Source organism: Pristiophorus japonicus, chromosome 7 (genome assembly GCF_044704955.1).
Source record: "Pristiophorus japonicus isolate sPriJap1 chromosome 7, sPriJap1.hap1, whole genome shotgun sequence".
NCBI lineage: Eukaryota > Metazoa > Chordata > Chondrichthyes > Pristiophoridae > Pristiophorus > Pristiophorus japonicus.
The window spans coordinates 88535956-88555131 of record NC_091983.1 but is presented as its reverse complement, the minus strand read 5'-3'; the positions used below and the strand labels follow the sequence as shown (position 1 = coordinate 88555131).

Here is a 19176-nt window from a genome sequence, read left to right as displayed (position 1 = left end):
CTCTCCCTCCCCCCCTCTCCTCCCTCCCCCCTCTCCTCCCTCCTCCCTCCCCTCTCCTCCCTCCCCTCTCCCCCCTCCCCTCTCCTCCCTCCCCTCTCCTCCCTCCCCTCTCCTCCCTCCCCTCTCCTCCCTCCCCTCTCCTTCCTCCCTCCCCTCTCCTCCCTCCCCTCTCCTTCCTCCCTCCCCTCTCCTCCCTCCCCTCTCCTCCCTCCCCTCTCCTCCCTCCCCTCTCCTCCCTCCCCTCTCCTCCCTCCCCTCTCCTCCCTCCCCTCTCCTCCCTCTCCTCCCTCCCCTCTCCTCCCTCCCCTCTCCTCCCTCCCTCCCCCCTCCCTCCCTCCCCCCTCCCTCCCTCCCCCCTCCTCCCCTCCCCTCTCCTCCCTCCCTCCCCCCTCCTCCCCTCCCCTCTCCTCCCTCCCTCCCCCCTCCTCCCCTCCCCTCTCTCCTCTCCTTCCCCCCCCCCCTCCTCTCCTTCCTCTCCTCCTCTCCTCCTCCTCTCCTCCCCCCCACTCCCCTCCTCCCCTCCCCTCCCCCCCCCCCCCCCCCCCCCCCTCCCTCCCCTGTACAGGACATACTTCCTTCTCTGGACATTTTTCACCAGGAACTTCAGTGCCATGTCCAAGAACCGGTGCGCCCTCTCAGTCCCCAAGCCATTCTCAACATTCGCTTGTCTGCCAGCCACCATATTCCACATCTTCAGTAGAAGTGGGTGTGTGGAGGATATCACTCCACGCAAATTGCTTCCAATCAACACTTGAGTGCTAAGTTTACATTTTAGACCCTGCTAAATCATGATACTCATCAGTTAGCCCCCAAATTGCAAGCTAAACCTCAAACAAACGTGTCTTATTAAGCACAGCACCCATTTAGCACCTCTTTTCACCCTTTCATCAAAATAAGCCCCCTCTCCCAGCTCCCAGCCAATTTCTAAAACAAGTCAAAAGGTTACCTCCATTTACATGTGATTTCATTTTTGTCAATAATCTTTTGTGTGGAGCTTTACCGAATGCCTTCTGGAAGTCTATATAGATAACCTCTAACACTCCTTTGTCTACCTTATTAGTGACTTCCTCAAACAAATTCAACAAGATTAGTCAGACACAACTTACCTTTAACAAAGCCATCTCTCTCTGATCAGCTCATATTTGCTCAAATGCTCAGTGACTATCTTTGATGTCAGATTCCAGTTTCCTCTACTTTGTGTGGGGGAAAAAGTGCTTCCTAATTTCACTCTGAAATGGCCTAGCTACAATTTTATGATGTGCTCTTGTTCTGGATTCCCCACTGCAGGAAATAGCTTCCCCACAACTGATGTTAAACGTCTCATGTTAGGGAGCCCTCAATTTTCTTTCTGCTTAAATTCATGAACACAAAATTGGGCAGGCTCCCTTAAGAGCTCGTGATCCTCATCGCTCAATTTTCTTTTACGTGCTGAGCTTAAGGCATCCAACAAGCTCAGAAGCAGCAATAGGAAAATCTTTGACATTGTGTTTGGGTTTGATGAATACATGTGATTATTTACCTATCTTTTATATGGTCTTTCCCATTTGTCAATTTGAATTATGGTCTTCACATTCAACTAACAATCTCAAAGAATATTACATATATTTCAATTGACCCAGCATCCGCAACCTTTTGGGGAGCAAAAGTTCCAGATTTCCTCTACTCTTTGTGTGGCAACAGTGCTTTCTGATTTCACTCTGAAATGGCCGAGCTACAATTTTAAGATGATGTGCTCTTGTTCTGGATTCCCCACCACAGGAAATAGCCTCTCTGTATCTACCCTTACGAATCCTTTAATAATTTTAAAGACCTCAATTAGATCACCCCTCAACCTTCTAAACTCCAGATAATACAAACCAAGTTTATTCAACCCATCTTCATAATTTAACCTTTTAAGCGGGGAAGTCTGCATACGTCGATATTGGGTAAGGACAGTAAAGCCTTCCGCAATCAATTCTGCTATTACTTGCTGTCAGTAATGGTTTCACCAGTCAGGGCTGTCAGTCTCTAGGCAAGAGTTGGCATCTTTAAAGGGGAAATTACTTCATTTTTTTTTTTACTTCTGCTATGTACTTGGTCTTATTCATGCCTCGTCTTGTCAAGAATTGAGAATGTGTACTAAATGACTGCACAGGAGGGAAATCACTATGAATATGATGTGAACGTTTTAAGGGCACTATGTCCCCAGCTGATTTGCATTTTGCACCCCCCACCCCGGTCTCCCAAGTATAATCTTAACGCATCGGCTGGATCAAGCATTTTTATTATATGTAAAGCACTAATTAATAGTTGAGGGTCTCTGCACTTCTCCATTCAAAAGTAATTCCATCTCTGTTCTGGGCTGTTTGCAGTTGAACAAATTGCCCCAGAAATCAATACTGCCATATCATCATTCAGTTTGTTTTGCACATCCGTTCCCTTCAATTTTCTTTTTTTTTTACATAGAATTACATAGAATATACAGCACAGAAACAGGCTATTTTGGCCCAACCAGTCCATGCCGGAGTTTATGCTCCACTTGAGGCTCCTCCCATCCTTCCTCAATTAACTCTATCAGCATAACCCTCTATTTCCTTCTCCCTCATATGCTTATCTATTTTCCTCTTGTATGCATCTATACTATTTGCCTCAACTACTGCTGTGGTAGTGAGTTCCACATTCTCACCACTCTCTTGATGAAGAGTACTTATTAAAAAAAATATATAGTAAAGGATTGAGTGTGATTTTGTACAGACCTGAGGATTTCTTGAACCATCCAGACGTGGGAAACCATGCTGTAGATTGGGAACGCAAATAGGCACTCAGGCTGATGTGTAGTTGTGGCTAACTGTTGTTGACATCACAGAGCTGTCTGGAAGGGAAGACATAAAAAAAGTTACTATCTTTGCGAGAAATTCTCCTGAGGGTAATGTTTCTTTCTACAAAATTGGAGAGGAGGGGGTACTTTGATTTGAATTCTAATTGTAACTTTATTGATGAAACCAATCAGCATCTACCTCCGGTCTGAACACTGTTTCTCTAGTTTTCACTTCTTTTTATACAAACAAGTTTAAACAGACAAAAGAACATGTGGAAACAATCGAACTCTTTTCTGTAGATTTGTGTTTTATTATTTACAACTTGCAATTCATTCTCAAGTTACCTCCTTGCTACGTGTCCTTCTGGCTGATTGGACTTTTGGCAGTTCCTTTCTGTCCCTTTGCAATGTGACTCCCTGCCTGTTTGCGCCCCTTCCTCCTCCACAAGGGGATGATGCATGCTGTATGTTTCCAGAATAGATATTGGCTGGGAAGAAGGAAAAATTTGGAAAGACTAGTCATGTTGGAACATTCTCCTATACCTTCAACCAGTTTGCTCAGTGGAGGTATTGGCAAAGGCCTGGCTGCAAGTTGCTTATTAAACCAGTTGCTGGAAAATAATATTACATGTTGGGAGATCTAATAGGGTGATGTAAATTTAATGCAATATAAAAACAAAAACTCTTCATTCTGGAAGCAACTGTTATTACAATTTGACGTTTTCAGGTCGGTGGCAAAATGGACGAAAACTGTTTTGTTGCTGTGACTAGTTCAAATGCTGCAAAAATTTTCAATCTGTATCCCAAGAAAGGAAGAATTGTTCCAGGAGCTGATGCTGATATTGTCGTGTGGGATCCAGAAGCTACGAGGTATGCATCTGGAACCGTGAAAGTTTTAATAAAAATGTGGTTAAACGATTTTTGTAGAAACTGCCGTATAGAAGGTCAGTTCCTGTGCTTGTGCCCATCGATGAAGGGACAAGCCTGGTCCATAACACTATTCATCCCAATCTCAAGTGACTTTGACAATTTCAGCTGGTTTAGGAAGTGAAAATTCGAGGGTATGGAAATTATGGTTATCATTTCTGTCCACGGCCATGAGCTGAAGAGGGCCACTGATTCTCAAGACCAGGGCTTTTCACATCTGTCTCAGTGGGGCATAGTGTAGGATTAGGCATACCATGCTGCCAAATGCCATCAAAGGGGCCAGACTGGGATTATGGCCTGCAGCACTGAAGAAAATAGCTGTAATTTATATGCAGATATAAATGGAGCAGCTGGGGGCACAGTTTAAATTCTGCAGCTGGGGAGTGGGTGGGCGGGAAGGAACAGGTGGCTGGCACTTTACGGAATTGTCAAGTTGTTCCAGACATCATAGCATGTTGGTGGCAAAGGGATTGCCCAAGATGCACTCCCATAGTGGAGGTGCTTGCTGTTCACGTGCAAAACGGGGACCTACCTCAACCATGTGAACTTTAGCAGGGTCAGGAACAAAGGTGCGGTTGGGTGCATCCCAACTGGGTTGCCCCCCCCCCCCCCCCCCCCCAACCCTCTGGTGTGGATTTTTGGCCTCATTACGTTTAGCAAATCTGAGTTCAATAATGGGTTTCTCCACAATGGATATCCTGAATTAGGATTGGAGAAATGGGAATTAATGTATCTAAAAGTAAATATTGTCGAGTTTTCTCCTCTTCCTATCCTCCTGTTCCCAGGGACAGTTATATCTCTGTATAAACTTTAACAAGGGGCCTTATCACCCTTACTAAGTATATTTTAGATCAGATGATGCCATTAGCATTGAGAATTGTTTTCCCTCGATCCCTGCCCCACACACCTGAAACAAGTTCGAACAAGGCCTGCATTTGTAACCACAGCAGTATGATTATCCATTTCACACCAAAACACATGGGTATGTTAAAGGACACAATGGGCGCAAGTTTCCACATGATTCGCGCCTGATTTTTAGGAGCAACTGGTGGAGAACGGACTATTTTAGAAATCGCAATTCTCCACATTTTTTTTTTCTGCAGTTCTAGTCAGGTAGAACAGTTCTAGTTTAGAACAGAATTTTTTCTTCAAAAGGGGGCGTGTCCGGCCACTGACGCCTGATTTGAAAGTTTCCACAGTGAAAATGTACTCCAAACTAAAGTAGAATGGAGCCAGTGAAGATTTTTGTAGAACTGAAAAAACCTGTTCTACACAGTAAAAAATCAGGCGCAGATTACAAATTAGGCGTCCAGAACGAGGGGGGGGGGGGAAGGGAACTCATTAAATTCGACAATAAATCCTTATTTATACTTCTACAAATATTATACAAATAAATCCAACCTGAATAAACATTTATAAGCCAAGAAAAGATTAAATAAACCATCTTCCTACCTGTGTGAAAGTGCTTCAGCCAGGGAGAATTCTGCAGCTGTTCGTGCCGCTGAGAGAGACGGAGAGACAGAGAGACGGGGGTGGGGAGAGCGGGTCTTGGGGCGGGGGGGAGCGGGTCTCTGGTCGGGGCGGGGCGGGGGGGGAGCGGATGTCGGGTCTGGTCGGCGGAGGGGGAGAGCGGGTGTCGGGTCGGGTCTGGTCGGCGGGGGGGAGTGGGGGTCGGGTCTGGTCGGCGGAGGCGGGGTGGGGGGGAGCCATTGTCGGGGGCGGGGAGCAGGAGCTGGCCGTGGGAGGAGCCTTATTCACGCAGCCCCAGTGAGGCCATTCAGCCAGGGCTAGGGGCTGCGTGCTTCAGGCCCCTCCCACACAGTTCGGCGCCTGGAGCTACTGCACTTGCGTGCCGACTGTAGCGCGCATGTGCAGAGGTCCCGGCACTGTTTTCAGCTCAGCTCGTGTTGGCTGCGCCGAGGGCCAGAGGACCTGTAAGTAGGTGGAGAATACCGAGGATTTTTTTAGGCGCGAAAAACGGGCGCCCAGCTCGGAGGGGCGCCCGTTTTTTTTCTTGTGGAAACTTGGGCCCAATAAAGCTATAGTAAAATAAGGAACTTGCATGTAAAAAGCACCTCATGTCCTCGGGGCATCCTAAACTACTTCATAGATAAGTCACTGTTGTTTTGTAGGCAAATACAGCAGCCAATTTGCAAACAAAGTTGCCACAAACAATAGTAAAATGAATGATCGGTTAATCTGTCTTGTTGGTATTGGCTGAAAGATGAATGTTGGCCAGGGCACCAAGCTCCTCAAATAGTGCCATAGGACAGGGTCATATGCCTTTATGCACTGTTCCTGTTAAGCTGTGCAGCCGTCCACTGTCTGGAGCTCCCATGTAGCCAGCGCATTAGCTGTTAAATACAAAAAAAACGCATGCACGGGAATTTGAATGGGCCATGCAGCCCGTTTCAAGCGGTCGTGCTCCCAAAAAAAAATTAAAGGGAACATTACCTTCATGTGAAGTCAGACAGGATCGCGGTTTAAACTCTCATCTGAAGATGGCATTCATCCAGCAATCCCTCAGAACTTCATTGAAGTCTTGGCCTAGTTTACATGTTGACTTCCTGGAGCAGGACTTGAAACTACAACCTTCTGAATTAGTGGCATTTAGAAAACTGAATGAGAGTGTGTGTCAGAATTCTTTAACTATTAAGTATGAGGTTCTGCACAGTACGGTAACAAAACAGAATTGTTTAACTTCACGACCAATATTACCTCCAGATATTCAGGTATATCAGTCGATCCACATTTTATTTTATTCAGAGATTATAGATTTGAAAATTATAACTTTTGTGTTTTAATCTATAATATTTCAGTGGTTTATCTATGTATGCGTAGTAAGAATTAATTGATTATTTCAGAATGATCTCTGTGAGCACACAAGTACAGGGTGGTGATGTGAACCTTCATGAGAATATGCGATGCCATGGCGTTCCACTGGTGACAATCAGCCGTGGGCGAGTTGTCTATGAAGATGGCATATTTACTTGTGCTGAGGGAACAGGGAAATTCTGTCCACTTCGACCCTTTTCGGAGTTTGTGTACAAGAAACTGATCCAGAGAGAAAAGGTAGTTATGCTTTTCTTCGCTTGCATGTAAAAATGTCCAACAATTTTTCATATCTTGCATTTTAACGATAATCAGGAACAAAGTTTTTTATCAAGTCACTTGGACATGTGTGGATAAAAGTTAACACGGATTGGTTAAAGGCAAATAGTGTTTAACTTGATTGAGTTTTTTGGTGAGGTAACATCGAGGATTGATGAGAGCAATGCCGTTGACATGGTATATATGGACTTCCAAATGGCGTTTGATAAAGTGCCACATAATAGGCTTGCCAGCAAAGTTGAAGCCCATGAAATAAAACAGACAGTGGCAGCAAGGATACAAAATTGGCTAAGTGACAGGAAACAAGAGAGTGGTGGTGAACGGTTGTTTTTCGGACTGGAGGAAGGTGGCATTCCCCAGGGGTCAGTACTAGGACCACTGCTTTTCTTGATGTAAATGACTTGGACTTGTGAGTACTGGGTACAATTTCAAAATTTGAAGATGACATAAAACTAGAAAGTATAGTGAGCAGTGAGGAGGATAGTGATAGATTTCAAGAAGACATTGACAGGCTGGTGAAATGGGACCCGTGGCAGATGAAATTTAATGAAGAAAAGTGTGAAGTGATACATTTTGGTAGAAAGAACGAAGGGAGGTAATTTAAACTAAAAAGTGCAATCTTAAAGGGTGTGCATGAACAGAGAGACCCGGGGTATATGTGCACAAATCATTGAAGGTGGCAAAGCAGGTTGAGAAAGTGTACAAGATACTGGGCTTCATCAGTTGAGGCATAGAGTACAAAAGTAAGGAAGTTATGATGAACCTTTATAAAACATTGGTTCGGCTTCAACTGGAGTATTGTGCCCAATTCTAGGCACCGCATTTCAGGGAGGATGTGAAGGTCTTCGAGAGGGTGCAGAAAAGATTTACGAGAATGACTCTACGGATGAGGGACTTCAGTTATGTGGATATACTGGAGAAGCTGCGGTTGTTCTCCTTGGAGCAGAGAAGGTTGAGAGGAGATTTGATAGAGGCATTCAAAATCATGGGTCCAGACAGAGTAGATAGAGAAAAACTGTTCCCATTGGTGGAAGGGTCGAGAACCAGAGGACACAGATTCAAGGTGATTGGCGAAAGAACCAAAGGCAACATGTGGAAAAACTTTTTACACATCGAGTGATTAGGATCTGGAATGTAATACCTGAAAGGGTGGTGGAGGCAGACTCAAACATGGCTTTCAAAAGGGAGTTGGATAAGTACCTGAGAGAAAAAGAATTGTAGGGTGAAGGGGAAATGGTGGGGGAGTGGGACTAGCTGAGGTGTTCTTGCAGAGAGCCAGCATGGGCTAGACAGGCCAAGCCTACTGCGCTGTAACCGTTCTATGATTCTATAACCACGTTTCTAATCCTTGGTTTGAGATCATAACTAGGCATATTTGGAGGAGAGGAAAAGGAGAATTGTCTGCTGCTATTTTATGAGTTTGATTCATAGGCAGTCCATCAAAGCGAGGATGACTTGCTTCCACACCAAAAAGGGATGAGTTCACAGGTGTTTCAATGAAGGACCTAATGTTCCAGATCCCGAACTACATCTTGAAGGGTGGAAGATGCCTGTGCGTGGATCTTTTTAACGTGTGGTGGCCGTTGCACCCCAGCCACCACATGGGCTTGACAGAGCTGGATCTTGGTCCAGTGGCAAGGATTATCCAAGACAACTGGAGACCAGCTCTGCTGCACAGACCTAGCGCGCGCACATCGCAGTGTCGGCTGGTCCGTGCTGACCCTGGGCCCTCACCTTTTCTGGGCCCAAACTCATGCCTCTCCTGGGTCACTTCCCTCTACAAACTCTTGCCGTTCCTTCGTCCCTCCTGCTGTGCCTGCCTATACTGCAATCAGCGACCTGGCTTCACAGCCGTGTCGCTCCTGCTGCCGCACGCTGCTCCCTCCAATGGCCCCGGCCTGCTGATGGTCTTGCAGGCTGGGACCACGCCGATTTCCAGGCCGGGCCGCCACAGACTGCTCCCTCCAATGGCTCCGGCCTGCTGATGGTCTTGCAGGCTGGGACCACGCCGATTTCCAGGCCGGGCCACCACAGACTGCTCCCTCCAATGGCTCCGGCCTGCTGATGGTCTTGCAGGCTGGGACCACGCCGATTTCCAGGCCGGGCCGCCACAGACTGCTCCCTCCAATGGCTCCGGCCTGCTGATGGTCTTGCAGGCCGGGACCACGCCGATTTCCGGGCCGGGCCGCCACAGACTGCTCCCTCCAATGGCCCCGGCCTGCTGATGATCTTGCAGGCTGGGACCACACCGATTTCCGGGCCGGGCCGCCACATACTGCTCCCTCCAATAGCCCCGGCCTGCTGATGGTCTTGCAGGCCGGGACCGTGCCGATTTTAATTAGGCATACTAGGTAACTGAATGGTGACTTTGATATCCTTGTTGTACGATTTGAGTAACAGAGTAGTTGTAAGATGAATCTCAAATTAGTGAAGAATAATCAATCCTGTTTGGATACATTGAAGCTGTAATAACCTCAATGTCCTCTGACCTTCTCCTTTAACCGAGTCATAGCTATCTTACCAGTTCTATTCTGCCAAATACTGCCTTGGCTATCCACCTAAAGGTATAGTTTTTTTTAAAGTTAGATGTCAGCTATTCTGTTGAATTTGTTATTTGGTGGGAAGGCATGGACACCTCGGACAGAAGGAAGAAGCAGAATGCTTAAATTCCCCTCCAGTTGCAAGCTTGGGAAAGCTGTTTTGGTTAAATGTTTTAGATTAAATAATAGTGGCCACCTCAAAGTGGTAGAGAAGTCTTTAAGTAAAACTTTGCCTAATATTGAAAAAGTTCCTGGCTCTTACTGGAATGGACTTTTGAAGTGCAGAGGTGGCAAGAGGAAAGACCAACAAAGGCCTGAGAAAACTGCAGCCAGAGCCACAAAGACCATGCAACAATGGTGGGTGTAGGCTGTAGTAGGACAGGGGCAGCTTAATCAATGGGGCATTAGCCTTGTGGTGGAGGCAGGTGGCGCAGGGCCTATATGGAAGCCGGAGGCAACAAGAAAGGGATGCTGAAGCCACAGAGCTTCCAAATAGGGATAAGAGGCAGTAGTACCTCATGGAGAGCTGTGGACCCAAGGGTCTTTGCTAGTCTTTCAGGAGAGCCAGAAACAGGCATACAGATGAATTATGATAATGAAGCCATTCGGTGAATGGGGACGGTGAACCCCTGAGGCACTCAAATAAGTTGTGAGGAGAAGCAAGATTTGGTGCAGGCTGCAAGTTGAGTACAGGCCAGAGGGAAGATGAACAAGGTGGGATTTTAAATAGTAAATATCAGATCATATAATTTTATAGTCCGGAAGGAGACAATTTAAATTATTGCAACTGTGCTGGCTCTGAAAGTGCTCGCTACTTAGTCCCATACCTTTTCAAATTCTTAAAAAAAAAACAATTCAAATATTTATCCATTTCCTTTTTAATGGCTATTATGGATTATGCTTTCATCATTGTTCGTGGCAGGGCATTCCAAGTCCTAAGAAACCTTTGTGTAGAGAAAATTCTCCTGACGTCTCATTTGATGAATATTAAAGAGGAAAGAATTTTTTTTTTAATTAAATTGCTTAGGATAAGGGTATGGTACCTGGATGTCTTGTATTGGGTATTGCTCACCATTCAAGGGATTCAAAACAAATCATGTAAACTGTATCTATACTTCATTGGACTTAAATTATTTTTGTCTCTCTCTGTCTGGCTTTGTCTTCCATCAATTTTTGTGTGTATTTCTTTCATTTTCTTCTCTTTCTTGGTGAGTTTTCATTTGAGCTTTCACTTGCTTGTTCTCATTTTGTCTTTGTGTGTGTCTCACTCGCTCGCTTTCTCTCTCTCGCATGTGTCACTCACTCTGCCTCCACCTCCACCTCCCTTCCCTTGTATTTGAGGAGAGCAGACTTCCAGCAGTACTTGGGGACACAAACCAGCTACACCAAGAGCACAAATAGCAGTCTCCAGCCAAACTCAAACCGAAGGCACCTGCCAGAAGTTAGCCTCCTTTGAGGCAAAAGCCAGAAGCATTTGCAACAGGAATTGGGCAGTATTATACGGTGTTGATATTTGTTTTACCATTTATTTCTATGTTTGTTTTGTTATGAATTGTATTATTTAACTTGAATGTAGACAGGCCTAAAAATGTTCTACGGATCTTTATAGAATCATAGAAATTTATGGCATAGAAGGAGGCCATTCAGCCCATCGTGTCTGTGCCAGCCGAAAAACAGCTATCTAGCCTAATCCCATTTTCCAGCTCTTGGTCTATAGCCTTGTAGATGCACATCCCATGTATTTTTTTTCAATGTGGTGAGACTTTCTGCCTCTACCACCCTTTCAGGCAGTGAGTTCCACCCTCTGGGTAAAGAAATTTCCCCTCGTATCTCCTTTATATCTTCCCCCAGTTACTGTAAAGGTGAGCTGAGTGATGTGCAGGAGTAGGCTTGGGAAGGCAGAGTGATGTGATTTCGGTGACATACACACATCAGGATGTAATTGAATGTGACATTGTACTCATCTTTCCTGACCTCATGAGGTCATTAAATCTCTTCCTGAACTGGATCCAGGACCTCGCCACCAAACACCTGCCGCTCACTTCTGCCACAATCTCCAACTGTACCTTCTTGGTGCCTGAGGCTGGCCTCTTCTTTCCGTCACCAAGGACTAGGACCTCTTTGCGGGCCCGAACCTGCAGCAGGCGTTCCAGGGAGGCATCACGAAATCGAAGGGCAGCTTTTCGATGCTGAAACAACATTTTTTGTTCTGCAAACAAACCAATCGCTCGCCAAGTAAACAAATCTCTCGCCACACAAATTAATCTCTCTCCTATCTATGGGCCCAAATTTCTCCATGAGTTGCACCGTTTTTTTTTGGTGCAGCTTGATTTTTCTGGTGTATCTTTTTAGTTGCAAATATGGCCATTTAATTTGCGCCAGTGTAAGTGAGTTAGTTAGGTTTTTTGTTAGGTCAGTTTTTTTTTTAAAAGGGGGTATTCCCAGCCACTTACACCATTTATGCCAATTTGGCCAGAAAAAAAGTTGTACTAAACTAACTTAGGGCAGCGTATGTGTCCACTTTTGTCTGCACAGAAAGACCTTACTTACAGTTAAGGAATCAGTGCAAGTAACTACATTTAAAGCACCACCAAGCACCAAACAAAGCACAAAAAGCAATAAGCAATTAATTAACAAATAAAATAGAAGGAACCCTGCCCCTAAAGCACCAAGAACAAAGTAATAAGCAATCAATAAATAACACACAAAAAAATAAAAGGAACCCTGCACCAAAATCAATCAGTAAATAACAAATAAAAAAAATAGAAGTCCTATCTTCGGGAACGCAGCAGGCCGCCGATGAGGGAGCCCATTCGGCCAGGGCTAGGGACCGCGTGCTTCAGCCCCTCCCACACAGCCTGCAGACTTTAGCGCGCATGTGCAGAGGTCCCAGCACTGTTTTCAACACCAGGGCCTGGCTTCGCCCCCAATCCATTGGGCCACGCAGTGCCACGACGGAGGAGAGGCTGAGGAGCGGCCAAAATACGGAGATCTTTTTTCGGCGCGCTTGGAGGCGGAAAAAAGCGGCGCAGCTCGAGTGAGGGCGCCAGAAAAAGAGGTTAGGGAAATTTGGGCTCAATGCCTCTCCAACTTCCACCAACCTTCAACTGTCATCTTTGTATTGCTCCTTTAAATATCTGAGCTGAATTGGACCTATGCATGACATAATCATGCCCACTCTCATTAATTGGTCGGGAAATCTAGAAGTCCGATGCAAATGCAGTGGAAAAAGTCACTGCAAACCGCACCACTTAAACTTCCGGGTTCCCCTTGCAATCCAGGGCTCCCTGCTGCCAGTGCGTCGGAAAGGTAAAAATTCCAACCCTTGGCACAGCGCCATTTAACGACACAATAAAAAGTAATCACTGCTGCAAAAGAGCCTCAGAATTTTCCTCCAGTACTGGTATCATAAAAATGCACAAGAGCTTTGTATTGCATTTGTAAGTCTACATTTAGTCAATATGTAACAAGCCCAACATGGGAAAGGGTGGTTCTGGATTTAGTTTTGGGGAATGAAGCTGGGCAGGTGGAAGAGGTATCAGTGGGAGAGCACTTTGGTGTCAGTGACCATAATTCAGTCAGATTCAAGGTAGTTATGGATAAGGTCAAGGATAGACCAGGAATAAAAGTCCCAAATTGGGGAAAAGCTAACTTTGCTAAGTTGAGAGGTGATTTGGCCACAGTGGACTGGAGACGACTGTTTGGGGGTAAATCGGTGTTGGAACAGTGAGAGGCATTCAAAGAGATAATTCGGAGGGCTCAGTACAAATATGTGCCCTTAAAAATAAAAAAAAAGGGTGTAAATAACAATTCTAGAGCCCCCTGGATGTCAAGGGACCTACAGGGAAGGATAAAGAAAAAAAGGGAAGCTTATGTCATACACTGACAGCTAAATACTATAGAAAAAACTGGAGGAATATATAGGGAGTTTTGAGGTGAAATTAAAAAGGATATTAGGAATGCTAAGAGACAGCATGAAAAATTCTTGGCAAGTAAAATCAAGGAAAACTCAAAGATGTTCTATAAATATATTAAGAGCAAGAGGATAACTAAAGAAAGGGTAGGGCCTATTAGAGACCATGAGGGTAATCTGTGTGGAGGTGGAAGATGTTGGTATGCTTCTAAATGAATACTTTGCGTCTGCTTTCACAAAGGAAAGGGACAATGTAGATACTGTTATCGAGGATGAGTGTGAAACTCTGGATGAAATAAACAGTGAGAAAGGAGGTATTAAGGGGTTTAGCAGCTTTGAAAATGGATAAGTCCCCAGGCCCAGATGAAATGCATCCCAGGCTGTTGAGCGAAGCAAAAGAGGAAATAGCAGAGGCTTTGACCATAATTTTCCAGTCCTCTTTGGATTCAGGCATGGTGCCGGAGGACTGCCAATGTGGTACCCTTGTTTAAGGAGGGAGGAAGGGATAGGCCGAGTAATTACAGGCCTGTCAACCTAACCTCAGTGGTGGGAAAATTATTGGAAAAAATCCTGAAGGATAGGATAAATCTATATTTAGAAAGTTCTAGGATTAATTAGGGACAGTCAGCACGGATTTGTTAAAAAAAAGATCGTGTTTGACTAACCTGATTGAATTTTTTGAGGAGGTAACTTATGTCTTGGATAAGGAGTCAGACTAGATACTGTAAGCTCAAAGTAAGTGTGACCATAGTCCTTTATTACACATCTCAGAGTGCCTCTCCAGCCTTTGAGGCCTTATATACAGGTGCTCCCAAGGGATTGTGGGATCCCTTGGGACTCCAGGGGATGAGCCCTCTGGTTGTTAGACATGGTAATTACAGGTTCACATACCTAACAGTAATCAGGAGGGTCGATGAAGCTAGTGTGTACGATGTAGTGTCTATGAACTTTTGCAAAGCTTTTGATAAGGTCCCCCATGGCAGACTGGTCATGAAGGTAAAAGCTCATGGGATACAGGGCAAAGTGGCAAGTTTGTTCCAAAATTGGCTTAGAGATAGGAAGCAAAGGGTAATGGTAGATGGATGTTTTCAGTGGGGTTCCGCAGGGCTCAGTACTGGGTCCCTTGCTTTTTGTGGTATACATCAATGATCTAGATTTGAATATAGGGGGTATGATTAAGAAGTTTGCAGATGACACTAAAATTGGCTGTGTGGTTAATAATGAAGAGGAATGTTATGGACTGCAGGAGAAGATCAATCTACTGGTCAGGTGGGCAGAACAGTGGCAAATGAATTTAATTCGGAGAAGTGTGAGGTTTAATGTGTATACCCTTTCCTTATTAGCCCTCCCCGCCTGGGGAGGGCTAATAAGGAAAGGGTATACACATTAAACCGTAGGCTACTTAGGAGTGTAGATGAACAAAGGGACCTTGGAAGGGCTTGCCCACAGATCCCTGAAAGTAGCAGGCCAGATGGATAAGTTGGTTAAGAAGGCATACGGAAACATAGAAAATAGGTATAGGAGTAGGCCATTCGGCCCTTCGAGCCTGCACCGCCATTCAATGAGTTCATGGCTGAACATGCAACTTCAGTACCGCATTCCTGCTTTCTTGCCATACCCCTTGATCCCCCTAGTACTACATCTAACTCCTTTTTGAATATATTTAGTGAATTGGCCTCAACAACTTTCTGTGGTAGAGAATTCCACAGGTTCACCACTCTCTGGGTGAAGAAGTTTCTCCTCATCTCGGTCCTAAATGGCTTACCCCTTATCCTTAGACTGTGACCCCTGGTTCTGGACTTCCCCAACATTGGGAACACTCTTCCTGCATCTAACCTGTCTAAACCCATCAGAATTTTAAATGTTTCTATGAGATCCCCTCTCATTCTTCTGAACTCCAATGAATACAAGCCCAATTGATCCAGTCTTTCTTGATATGTCAGTCCCGCCATCCCAGGAATCAGTCTGGTGGACCTTCGCTGCACTCCCTCAATAGCAAGAATGTCCTTCCTCAAGTTAGGAGACCAAAACTGTACACAATACTCCAGGTGTGACCTCACCAAGGCCCTGTACAACTGTAGCAACACCTCCCTGCCCCTGTACTCCAATCCCCTCGCTATGAAGGCCAACATGCCATTTGCTTTCTTAACCGCCTGCTGTACCTGCATGTCAACCTTCAATGATTGATGTACCATGACACCCAAGTCTCGTTGCAACTCGCCTTTTCCTAATCTGTCACCATTCAGATAATAGTCTGTCTCTCTGTTTTTACCACCAAAGTGGATAACCTCACATTTATCCCACATTATACTTCATCTGCCATGCATTTGCCCACTCACCTAACCTATCCAAGTTACTCTGCAGCCTCATAGCATCCTCCTCGCAGCTCACGCTGCCACCCAACTTAGTGTCATCCGCAAATTTGGAGATGCTACATTTAATCCCCTCGTCTAAATCATTAATGTGCAATGTAAACAGCTGGGGCCCCAGCACAGAACCTTGTGGTACCCCACGGGTCACTGCCTGCCATTCTGAAAAGTACCTATTTATTCCTACTCTTTGCTTCCTGTCTGACAACCAGTTCTCAATCCATGTCAGCACACTGCTCCCAATCCCATGTGCTTTAACTTTGCACATTAATCTCTTGTGTGGGACCTTGTCGAAAGCCTTCTGAAAGTCCAAATACACCACATCAACTGGTTCTCCCTTGTCCACTCTACTGGAAACATTTTCAAAAAATTCCAGAAGATTTGTCAAGCATGATTTCCCTTTCACAAATCCATGCTGACTTGGACCTATCATGTCACCTCTTTCCATATGCGCTGCTATGACATCCTTAATAATTGATTCAATCATTTTACCCACTACTGATGTCAGGCTGGCCGGTCTATAATTCCCTATTTTCTCTCTCCCTCCTTTTTTAAAAAGTGGGGTTACATTGGCTACCCTCCACTCCATAGGAACTGATCCAGAGTCTATGGAATGTTGGAAAATGACTGTCAATGCTTCCGCTATTTCCAAGGCCACCTCCTTAAGTACTCTGGGATGCAGTCCATCAGGCCCTGGGGATTTATCAGCCTTCAATCCCATCAATTTCCCCAACACAATTTCCCGCCTAATAAGGATTTCCCTCAGTTCCTCCTTCTTAGTGGACCCTCTGACCCCTTGTATATCCGGAAGGTTGTTTGTGTCCTCCTTAGTGAATACCGAACCAAAGTACTTATTCAATTGGTCTGCCATTTCTTTGTTCCCAGTTATGACTTCCCCTGATTCTGACTGCAGGGGACCTACGTTTGTCTTTGCTAACCTTTTTCTCTTTACATATCTATAGAAACTTTTGCAGTCCGCCTTAATGTTCCCTGCAAGCTTCCTCTCGTACTCTATTTTCCCTGCCCTAATCAAACCCTTTCTCCTCCTCTGCTGAGTTCTAAATTTCTCCAGTCCCCGGGTTCACTGCTACTTCTGACCAATTTGAATGCCACTTCCTTGGCTTAAATACTATCCCTGATTTCCCTTGATAGCCACGGTTGAGCCACCTTCCCTTTTTTATTTTTACGCCAGACAGTGATGTACAATTGTTGTAGTTCACCCATGCGGTCTCTAAATGTCTGCCATTGCCCATCCACTGTCAACCCCTTAAGTATCATTCGCCAGTCTATCCTAGCCAATTCACGCCTCATGCCTTCAAAGTTACCCTTCTTTAAGTTCTGGACCATGGTCTCTGAATTAACTGTTTCATTCTCCATCCTAATGTAGAATTCCACCATATTATGGTCACTCTTTCCCAAGGGGCCTCGCACAACAAGATTGCTAATTAATCATCTCTCATTACACAACACCCAGTCTAAGATGGCTCCCCCCTAGTTGCTTCCTCGACATATTGGTCTAGAAAACCATCCCTTATGCACTCCAGGAAATCCTCCTCCACCGCATTGCTTCCAGTTTGGTTTGCCCAATCTATATGTATATTAAAGTCACCCATGATAACTGCTGCTCCTTTATTGCATGCACCCCTAATTTCCTGTTTGATGCCCTCCCCAACATCACTACTACTGTTTGGAGGTCTGTACACAACTCCCACTAACGTTTTTTGCGCTTTGGTGTTCTGCAGCTCGACCCATATAGATTCCACATCATCCAAGCTAATGTCCTTCCTACCTATTGCATTAATCTCCTCTTTAACCAGCAATGCTACCCCACCTCCTTTTCCTTTTATTCTATCCTTCCTGAATGTTGAATACCCTTGGATGTTGAGTTCCCAGCCCTGATCATCCTGGAGCCACGTCTCTGTAATCCCAATCACATCATATCTGTTAACATCTATTTGCACAATTAATTCATCCACCTTATTACAGATACTCCTTGCATTAAGACACAAAGCCTTCAGGCTTGTTTTTTTAACACCCTTTGTCCTTTTAAAATTATGATGTAGTGTGGCCCTTTTTGTTTCTTGCCTTTGTTTATTCAGCCTTCCACTATTGCTTTTTACCTTTCTTACCATCTGTTTCTGACTCCATATTACTTCGCCCTATCTCGCTGCATAGGTTCCCATCCCCCTGCCATATTAGTTTAAACACTCCCGAACTGCATTAGCAAATGTTACCCCTCGGACATCAGTTCCAGTCCTGCCCAAGTGCAGACTGTCCCTTTTGTGCAGGTCCCACTTCCCCCAGAACTGGTTCCAATGTCCCAGGAATTTGAATCCTCCCTCTTGCACCACTGCTCAAGCCACGTATTTATTCTAACTATCCTGCTCCCTCTACTTTGATTAGCACGTGGCACTGGTAGCAATCCAGAGATTACTACCTTTGAGGTCCTACTTTTTAATTTAATTCCTAGCTCCCTAAATTCAGCTTGTAGGATCTCTTCCCACTTCTTACCTATATCGTTGGTACCTACATGTACCACGACAACTGGCTGTTCACCCTCCCGCTCCAGAATGCTCTGCAGCCGCTCCGAGACATCCTTGACCCTTGCACCAGGGAGGCAACATACCATCCTGGAGTCTCGGTTGCGGCCGCAGAAACTCCTATCTATTCCCCTTACAATAGAGTCCCCTATCACTATAGCTCTCCCACTCTTTTTCCCACCCTTCTGTGCGGCAGAGCCACCCACGGTGCCATGAACCTGGCTGCTGGTACCTTTCCCTAGTAAGTCATCTCCCCTAACAGTATCCAAAACGGTATATCTGTTTTGGAGGGAGATGACCGCAGGGGACTCCTGCACTATCTTCCTGCTCTTGCCTTGTCTCTTGGTCACCCATTCACTATCTGTCCTAACCCTTACCTGCGGTGTGACCAACTCACTAAATATGCTATCCACAACATTCTCAGCATCGCGCATGCTTCAGAGTGAGTCCATCCACAGCTCCAGTGTCGTCATGCGGTCTGTCAGGAGCTGCAGCTGGACACATTTCCCGCACACATAGTAGTCAGGGACCCTGGAAGCGTCCCTGACTTCCCACATAGCACAGGAGGAGCATGACACGGGTCCAAGCTCTCCTGCCATGACTTAACCCTTAAATTAATTTACTTACTAAAATGTACTTAAACACCAAACAGCTACTTAGTAGTTCGCTGCCAATTAAACCAATCTAAAAGTCAGTCTAAAAGAGAGTTATACTTACCAGTCGAACAGCCAACCACTTACCAGCTTGGCTGTGACGTCACCTCTCGATTTCGCACCCCTCTATCTTTGTCTGCAACTGGTTGGGCTGGTTTCTGGGCCTCCGTCTCCTACTCTCGCACTCCTTATCAGCTGCTCCAGTGTCAGCACTGGTAGGAAAAACAAGACAAAACAACACCTGCCACCCCCGCTTGCCTGAACTTATCAAACTCACAAATGCCACTCTATGCTGTTGCACTCTGTGCTCTGCACGAGCTGCCTCT

At 45.4% G+C, this 19176-nt stretch overlaps 1 protein-coding gene and 1 long non-coding RNA gene across 2 annotated transcripts in view; one reads left to right on the top strand and one right to left on the bottom strand.

Moving 5' to 3' along the window:
- LOC139267191 (uncharacterized) overlaps positions 1 to 19021 on the bottom strand; it is a 22683-nt gene extending 3662 nt beyond the window's left edge. Inside the window, exons 1-3 of the long non-coding RNA XR_011593853.1 lie at positions 18938 to 19021; positions 3143 to 3285; positions 2736 to 2851 (exon numbers count right to left, since the gene is read on the bottom strand). This is a non-coding gene — a long non-coding RNA (uncharacterized lncRNA). The remainder of the gene's footprint in view (positions 1 to 2735; positions 2852 to 3142; positions 3286 to 18937) is intronic.
- LOC139267190 (dihydropyrimidinase-related protein 5-like) overlaps positions 1 to 19176 on the top strand; it is a 139527-nt gene that overhangs the window by 101609 nt on the left and 18742 nt on the right. The window contains exons 9-10 of the mRNA XM_070885121.1: positions 3525 to 3667; positions 6589 to 6796. Coding sequence (XP_070741222.1) covers positions 3525 to 3667; positions 6589 to 6796 — 351 coding nt within the window. The remainder of the gene's footprint in view (positions 1 to 3524; positions 3668 to 6588; positions 6797 to 19176) is intronic.